The sequence below is a fragment of the Lepus europaeus genome, chromosome X (assembly GCF_033115175.1).
Source record: "Lepus europaeus isolate LE1 chromosome X, mLepTim1.pri, whole genome shotgun sequence".
NCBI classification, from domain to species: domain Eukaryota; kingdom Metazoa; phylum Chordata; class Mammalia; order Lagomorpha; family Leporidae; genus Lepus; species Lepus europaeus.
In genome coordinates, this window is record NC_084850.1 from 24,105,827 (window position 1) to 24,114,578 (window position 8,752).

At 44.8% G+C, this 8,752-nt stretch overlaps 1 protein-coding gene across 1 annotated transcript; it reads left to right on the forward strand.

Moving 5' to 3' along the window:
* The first annotated feature begins 3,335 nt into the window (after positions 1–3,335).
* On the forward strand, positions 3,336–6,774 carry RAP2C (RAP2C, member of RAS oncogene family). Its single transcript, XM_062182970.1, has 2 exons — positions 3,336–3,975; positions 6,461–6,774. The coding sequence occupies exons 1-2, from the start codon at positions 3,703–3,705 to the stop codon at positions 6,737–6,739; spliced, it is 552 nt and encodes a 183-aa protein (XP_062038954.1). The 5' UTR covers positions 3,336–3,702; the 3' UTR covers positions 6,740–6,774.
* Positions 6,775–8,752: the final 1,978 nt, after the last annotated feature.

Genomic DNA, 8,752 nt, shown 5'->3' on the forward strand with positions numbered 1-8,752 from the left:
ACTTGAGCCACCTTCTGCTGCTTTCCCAGGCACATCAGCATGGAGCTGGATGGGAAGTGGAGAAGCAGGGACAGGAGCCGGCGCCCTAGGGAGATGCTGGCGCCAGCACAGCAGGCGGTGGCTTTACAAGCCACAGAGCCGGCCCCCTGCTGACCCCCAGGCAGAATTGTCTATTGACAAAGTGTTGATCAACAACTTCCTTTCATTTCTCCTTTAAATATATGCTAATTTTATATTTACTACCCCCTTTCCTGAAAACAATTGATCATTGTTCAAAACTTAACATGAGAAAGGAAAGTTCTTTAATATCTCTCACCTATAATTACTTTGTTTCAGACTTCCATGGTTCCATGGTTCTATAACTATCACGCATACTCTTATTTGACACTAATGGGAGCAATTGTACATTTTTCTTTTTCTTTTTTTTTTTTTTTTGACAGGCAGAGTGGATAGTGAGAGAGACAGACAGAGAGAAAGGTCTTCCTTTTTGCCATTGGTTCACCCTCCAATGGCCACTGCGGCCAGCACATCGCGCTGATCTGAAGCCAGGAGCCAGGTGCTTCTCCTGGTCTCCCATGGGGTGCAGGGCCTAAGCACTTGGGCCATCCTCCTCTGCACTCCTGGGCCACAGCAGAGAGCTGGACTGGAAGAGGGGCAACCGGGACAGAATCCGGCGCCCCAACCGGGACTAGAACCCGGTGTGCCGGCGCCGCAGGCGGAGGATTAGCCTGTTAAGCCATGGCGCCGGCCCGTAACTGTACATTTTTCAGTATCTACTTTAGCCTTACAACATAGCTTGGCCTTATTTTCATAATTAGCACTTACAAATATATTTCTCTTTTTAATAGCTGCATACTGTCCTATTTTGTGAGTATATGTATATAATTTATAAGAATCATCGCCTGTAAGACACTGAAGTCATTTCCAATTTTGCATTTTTCTAATGAATGCTGTAATGACTTCCCTTCCTAAGAAAGTTTAGAAGGATCTTCAGACTGAGTGTGACACTTGCCAACCCTGTAGTTAATGAAAGTGACCCAGTGGCAGTGTGTAGCATGGGGAGGAGTAAGTTTCACTGTGTGGACAAAGAACGCTCCAAACCAGGGCCAACACGTTGGGGGCTGATTAGAGCTGCCAACAGGTGGGACAACTTCAAAAAGAACTCCCTGTTTTGACAGTTTAGTAATAGAGCAGAGACTGGCTACGATTGCTCAACGCTGGATGGATGAGAAGAGGAATTTCCAGACTCGGTTACAGGCACGGCTGGTGGAAGGCTGTGGATTGCACCAGACAGTCTGGAGACAGCCAGACAGGGAGATGAGCAGCAGAGCTCCAAATCAGGCAACAGCACGTGTGGAAGGAGCGCTGACCTATGGGGAGACTCCTAACTTACAGACCAATACTCTTCCAGCAGGGGGCAGTGCCTCAGATATCTGGCAGGCCCCAGGCCAGCTGGAGCCAGAGCTGGGGACTCCGTGGGAGAGATTGCACCAGCTTGAGGCCGAGGAGAAACTGAACTAAACAGTCCCTCGAATACTGTAAGTGACATTGGGGTATACTCAGGGAGGGACAGTGGGACTTCACGCTGCTGTGATTCGCCTGTTTTCTAACGCCTAGCAATTTGGTTTGCGTAATCATTTTTTTACACAATTTGGTCATTAGGGCTTGCAAGAAGGGAATTTGGGGAGACTTTAACCCGACTGGCCCCCGATTCTGATAGATTTCTGGGTGCATGCTTTAATCAAAAAGGGAGTGACATGCCTAAAATACAGCCTAGCATTCTGGCCCAGGGGCCCTGTGGATCTGACACAAAGTTTACAAGTAGAAAGTCAGTAAAGGGAAAGATATGTAACAATTCTATCGAAAAGTAGAAACTTAGTGTTTGCTAACAGTGGAATTAATATTTGTATTTAAGATTCCAGTGACGCTAAAGGATGGCCTTTAAAAAAAAAAACTTGAACGTGGAAGAGACAACATGCAAATTGCTATGCATGCAGATAATCGGGAATTTAATGGAAATTAGTCTGCAGGTCCAAAGGATTTTCCATAAACGCTTCCCTGACTTGGTTAGCTTTTCTGCTGTGCATGGTTGAAATCAAATGGAGTACCATAAATTCTTTTTCTAATGCTCTTTTCTATCTAGCCTTGTGCTTTTTTTTTTTTTTTAATTTAAGGAGTGACTTTAATATTTGCTAGTGGAGTCAAGGCAGATTTGCTAGAAGATGATAAAACTACTGTGCATATTTAACTGTCAGGTACGGCTAAGCAACACACCACATATCAAATCAGAGCCATAGCGAAGTCTAGGAATATGTTGCATGCATTTCTTAGAGGCATATCAAGTGGAAAAAATACCAGCAAAGAGAATAAACTTCTGGGCGGTTTTATGCTCCCTGCCAACTTGTAGTCCAGGGACGTGAGGCGCTCTCCCGGTCGCTAGACGGTTAGCTGACGGCACTGCGCGGGCCAAGGAGCGGATCAAGTCCTCAGGCCCAGCTGCGGGAGGCTGAAGTGAGGCAGAGGAGCTGCAAGGGCTTTGGGGGTGGGACGGTCAGCAGCAGCCGCGGGCGGGAAGGGCCAGGCGCCGGAGGTTCTCGGAGAGGCCCTTTCCCAGGGCCGGAGCCCGGAGCCGAAACCGTGCCCGGCCGGCTCGCCGGCTCGCCGGCTCGCCCGCTCAGCAGGGCGCGGCCCCAGCGCCACCCGGCTCGGCCCGAAGAGGTGGGACTTTCCCCCACCGGAAGTGATCCCGTCCAGTCTCGGGGAACTGGGGCACCTCAGTCAGTGTGTCAGGGAAACCCTTCCGGGTGTGTGCTAGGGGGTGGGGTGGGGGGTGGGTAAGAAAAAAAAAAAAAGAGGTGGGTTCGCCTGGAGTCCCTGCGGCCGCCGCCGCCGGACGGCCCCCGCCCCTTTCCCCCTCGGCGAGCAGCCACGCTGGGGCGGCGGTGACACACAGGAGCCAGCGGGTGGCCATGGCCTTGGCGTGACAGAGCCTCCCGGGCGGCTGGGCGGGTGCGGACGGCAGGGTAAGCGGCGGCGGCGGCGGCGGCGTTGGCGGCGGCAGCCCGGTGCGGGTAGCAGCTGGGGAAGGAGAAGCCGGGGCCTCTGGTTTGGGGCGAGGGTCAGGCGGGTAATGCGTGTCTTTCTCCCCACCACAGGCCGGACGACCCCCGCTGGAGCCGGGGCCCAGAGACCCGCCCGGGCTGCAGTGACGGGAGCGGGGCCCGCAGGCCTGGGCCGGCTCGGCGGCGGCGCTAGCAGGAAGCGGGGTCCCGGGCCCCTTTGTGTGAAGGGCGGGGGAGGGCTGCCGGGCAGCCCCTGGCTGCGGGCTCCTCGGACCGGCCGACTGCCCGCGGGGCTGCCTTTCCGCGGCCCCCACCCCTCTCCCTCCTTGGGGTGCGCCGCGTCTCCCCACCCGCGCTCGGCTGCTCCCAGGCTCGCCCTCCTCCCCACGCCCCCTGCCTGGGCTTCAGTTCCTATAGGAAGGGCATTACCATCCCATCCCCACCCACCCGACACTTGGCTCTTTCCCCTCCCCCTCCCGTAACTTCCTCTTCTTCCCCGGTTGGGCCCTCGGCTCCTCTGCACTCTCCTCGCCAGTTCGCAGATTTCCGCCCACCTTCCGCCTAGCCGCGCCGCAGCCCGCGCAGCTAGCGGGGTGTTCTTTTCCCCCCCGTCGGGTAGGAGTTGGCGAAGGGGAGACTCATGAGGGAATACAAGGTAGTGGTGTTAGGGAGCGGAGGGGTTGGCAAATCTGCCCTTACTGTGCAGTTTGTCACCGGGACTTTCATTGAGAAATATGACCCCACCATTGAAGATTTCTACCGCAAAGAGATCGAAGTGGACTCTTCGCCCTCCGTGCTCGAAATTCTGGACACCGCAGGAACTGAGCAGTTTGCCTCCATGAGAGATCTCTACATCAAAAACGGCCAAGGTTTCATCCTGGTGTATAGTCTGGTTAATCAACAGTCTTTTCAGGTAACCAAACCAAGTCTTGTAATTTGGTGGAAGGGGGTGTGGTAATCCTGATTTACCTCTGATTTGCTGGAACCGCGCGTTCAGGACTGTGTTTGGCTTTTGAAAGTTAGACATGGCGCATTTTTGAGGTTACTCCTGGCGTGGAAAAGTGTCAGGTTGTTTCTAGAGACAGAGTATTAAGGTATCATGCAGCCACGAATCTTTTTCAAGTTATTTTTAAGTCGAAGGAAAGAAAAGACCAGGAACAGATGGGGTGTCTTTAGCTTAGAATGTAACCTTTTGGAAGTTTCTTGAGTATTGATTAACCCATTCAACAAAACAACCTTTACCAAATAATCTTGTGCAAATAGAGGGCTTTGAAAGGAAAAGGATTTGGGGCCCATTATCTGTTGCACAGATAATACATCTGTGTCTGCTTCCCGGGTACCTCCCCTTTCTGTTATCTCCCAAGTTCTCAGCCAGATTTGTAAATCTTACTATTGCTAGATAAAGAACCCAAGACCTTCCTTCCAGTCATTTTATTTTGGGGCGTGGAATACAAAGGGAAGTTACCAACTGAAAAGATTAGTACCTACAATTAACAGCAACCCCCCCCCCCACACACACACACACACAACAAGGAAAAATGAATGACCTCCTTTGGCGGTCAATCCAGATTGTTTGCCTGTATTTACATAAAATAAGTGGGTCTGAGGACACTAAAGAAGTGTAGATTTCTTACCCCAGGCTGAGTGACCAAACTGGATATGGTCCAGTTTCTTAGGAAACTCTGCCTTGGCCTTCACCGGGAGACGGGACTGGAGGTTTAACGTTATTTTAAGAAATGCTATAAATGTTGCTATTTATTCCTTGAAAATAAATAACCTCATATTGACTCATTATATTGACCCCCATTGATTTAGGAAATGGATATATATTTTTTTTCTGCATTTAAAGGTATGCACTTAATGTTGCTTACTTAAGAGACCTTAAGTGCTTGAGCCAATACAATGTACTAATTTGAGTTTCTTTAGTACTTTAAATTAAAGTACTATAGTGAACTTTTCCAGTAACCTGACACAGCAACTTCAAGTTTTTATTCCTGAGATAAGAAGTTTTGGGTAAATGAAAGCTATTGAGACCAAAGTAAAGTTCAATTTATGTAGGCTTAAATTCCAAAGAGATAATATCATAAAAGCATTTCTCCCCCAGAAAGTAGGAAAGGTGCTATTTGACAGGTGTTTTCTTTCTGCAGATCCTCGGGAGATTGGTTATTCTCACAGCTGACTCTCTTGAGATTGCGAGTCTTTTTGAAGGGTGTCTCCTAAGATTCCCATCAAATCCATTTCTGTTCCAGACATAAATAGGGAGTAGAAAAAACTGCCATTATTTCAACACAGACAGACTCCTTTGAGCCCAAATGCCATTAAGTTTGGATTCTCAGCTGAGCTTGGGTTACCATAAGGACCACGGGAAAAGCAGTTTAACCTGGAAGATTGAACTGATGATTCATGATCAGATCAAATTTTGGCAAATAACTGTATTTTTATAAATTTTTACAGCCCCTTATTTTTCCTTCTATCTGCATGTGAATATTCTGAGTTGATTGTAATTATCCAAATTAAACACATGTTTTGTTTTTAAGGCATATCTTTTAGGGTTGTGAGAAATCTCAAAAACTTTAATGCTAGGATTAAATCTCTAATATTGTCTTAAATCGATACCTCTCCCTCCCAGAATTGGTGCTACAGGAAAACTGCTAAAGCTCTTATCTTTTGTAGGGGAAAGATGAAGTATTAAAAACAAACATAGGCAAAAAAAGACCTCTTCCCACCCAGACTCCTCCTGCATTCTCTCTCCTAGGAGTTGCTCACTAGTACAGAAATATCTAGTATATATAAGTGCATTTTAAGGTGTTCAGTTTTATTGAGATAAAGGTGTAATGTTCAATATAAAATGAAATATTTCGACTGTATTAATCTGTTTTTTACTCTTTGTCTTCTGGGCATTACAAAGTGGTTTTTGTTGTTTGTTCCCACCTGAAACGCTTTCTCTCGAGCCAGCTTGCTAAATGGCCAGGAATGCATAGATGGTGCCCCTGTGCTAGGATAGCAGGTGTTACAAGAAAGCAGTGACAAGCAGGCAGGTTGAGGATTGGCCGAACATCCATGTGTGTGAATGGATCAGTGGTATTTGGGAACTTTTTTTTTTTTCATCACTACAGCCTGGGGATGATGAGGGGAGGTAATTACTATGAGTTTATGGTTAGTAGGCAAGCTACATTTTATATTCTTGATATAAAGTCAGCAGGTAGGGCCTGTGGAATTTATTGAGTTCTTACTTCAGTGAACAAAATGATGATGTTTTCTGTACTTGAGTATGTGATTCTATTTTGAATGTAGCTTTATGTACTTACCAAGGGATGACTTTCTTGTAATACCGCAGTTATCTTGCTATTGTTATACAAATGCCTTATTTTTCTTTCTCTTTGTGATTGTTTGAATAGGATATCAAGCCCATGAGAGATCAGATTGTCAGAGTGAAGAGATATGAAAAAGTCCCGCTAATCCTAGTAGGAAATAAAGTGGATCTGGAACCAGAAAGAGAGGTTATGTCTTCAGAAGGCAGAGCTCTGGCTCAAGAATGGGGTTGCCCTTTCATGGAGACATCGGCAAAAAGTAAATCAATGGTGGATGAACTTTTTGCTGAGATCGTCAGACAAATGAACTATTCATCCCTGCCTGAGAAGCAAGATCAGTGTTGCACAACTTGCGTTGTCCAGTAAAAAAAGATAACCTCAATCATGGCCATACCGAGCAGGTTAGTTGGTGGGACTGTAATAGCTAGGCAATGGGGTGGGTTTTTGTTTTTTGTTTTTAACAGGTATAACAAAAAGCTGGTTAGTAATATACAAGGCACAATCTTAAATTTTTCTGCAGTTTAAAATGATATCTTCCCTAGCACAAAATGGTAAACATTCAATGCAGAAAACTTAAAAAAATTCAGATAAGTGAAACAAAGGTAAGAAATTGCCTGTATTCCCATCACCTTTTTTTTTTTTTTGAGTTACTATTCTCTCTGCTTTATAGATGACATTTCTTTGGGGTGAGTCAAAGCACAATACACCTTGTCCCTGTTTTGCTGATGTGTCTTCTAACATGCACTGGAGAGCCTTCAGTAATAACTTCAGAAGGTGATTCGTTTGGTGATGTTTTCTACACTTTTCAGCTTTTAGATGCAGGCAGCAGAGTTGCTTATAATTGAAATAATCAGTTTATTAATCATCCAAGTGCTGTATTTAACTGGATGATTATTTAATCACTTTCTTCTGCACCTTGCACTTGAGGGACTTAAGTGACCTCCGAAAATAGAAAATGATAGTGCCACAATATATCTTGACTTAATTATGACTATGTGGTCCAAATGAGAATCTGGTTAAACCATCTGAGGTGCTAGAAGGTACAGTTGTAAGCACAGGAAGCATTCCGTTGATTAATGAAATGAATAGACACAGTAACAAACTTTCAAACCTTTCATTGAGTTAAATGATAAAATGTTTTAGTAAATAAAAATGTTATCACAATAAATAAAAATTTTAAATACATGCACAAATTTTAAAAGACGTATTTCATAAAAGTTGTAAGTTTTTAACTTACAGTAAAATTAACAAACCTAATAATCAGAAATATAAATTTGTTCAAATTTGGTATATCCTTTAAAAGAAGCATTGTTGAAGTACTGGTATTATGGTTCATATTTATTGACACTGAAAAATGTTTATTCTTGGTAATGAAAATAACTGGTAATGAAAGAAATACCCAATAGTTCAGCTAATTTCTAATAGCACAAATGTTGTTTTCCCTTTGCCTTAAGCAACAATAGTTGATATAGGGACATACACATTGGAGGAGCTTGAGTATGGGTGAAAGAATTTGTCTATGGTATTGTCTAACTGGAAGTAGATTAAGTGTCCAGTTGAGAAATTAAAAAAAGTTTTACACGAGGTTTTGAAAAACATAAAACTTACTGAACATTTAAAATGAGATTATTTTGTTCATGTCATGGTCTTTTAGTCTCGATTGTAATTGAGCAAATAGTCTCACTTGGACAGTAATACTCAGATAATAAAGACAACCAACACTGTGGATGACTGAGGAACCACAGGAAGATAGCCTGACAGTATCAGGAATGGAATTGATCTTTCTGAGCCAAGGCTGACCTCGAGTCTGGGAGGCAGTGTTGCAAATGGCAACAGGCATTTTAGATCGCACTCATGATTCCTAATCAAAGGTCTGGCTTTATAGGTGCTCCCCTGAGGATAGACTAACGGTCTCTAATTTATCTTTTCAGACAAGGTCTCCTGTCAGGTAGCGTCGTCTTTGAAAACGAAGGATGACAACAGTACCTTATTCAAAATGCTTTCCCTCATCAGCCTTTTAGCATACCAGAATATGATGAAAACTCACTTATTTTCCTGTGTCTAGCTAATGTGTTACTGTAGTCCAGCTTCCATTTTGATTGGAGCATGGCACTTGGCAGTATCGTCTTTTGAGGAAGGGACAGGTGTATGTAGGTGGCTGAGTACCATATTCTTGCTTCTAGAATCTCTTTAATGTGTGAGGTTCAAGTTAGAACAGGTTCTGTGTGGTGACTGCATCTTTACCATTGTGCTCTCTTTCGCTAGCTGACACTTTTAACTGGGCCGGCGAACAAGTATGCATGCTTGGTTTTAGTTTTATCATCTTTGTAGAAAAATTTAACCCAGTCCTGTAAGATGTTTCCAGTTCTTTGCAGCATT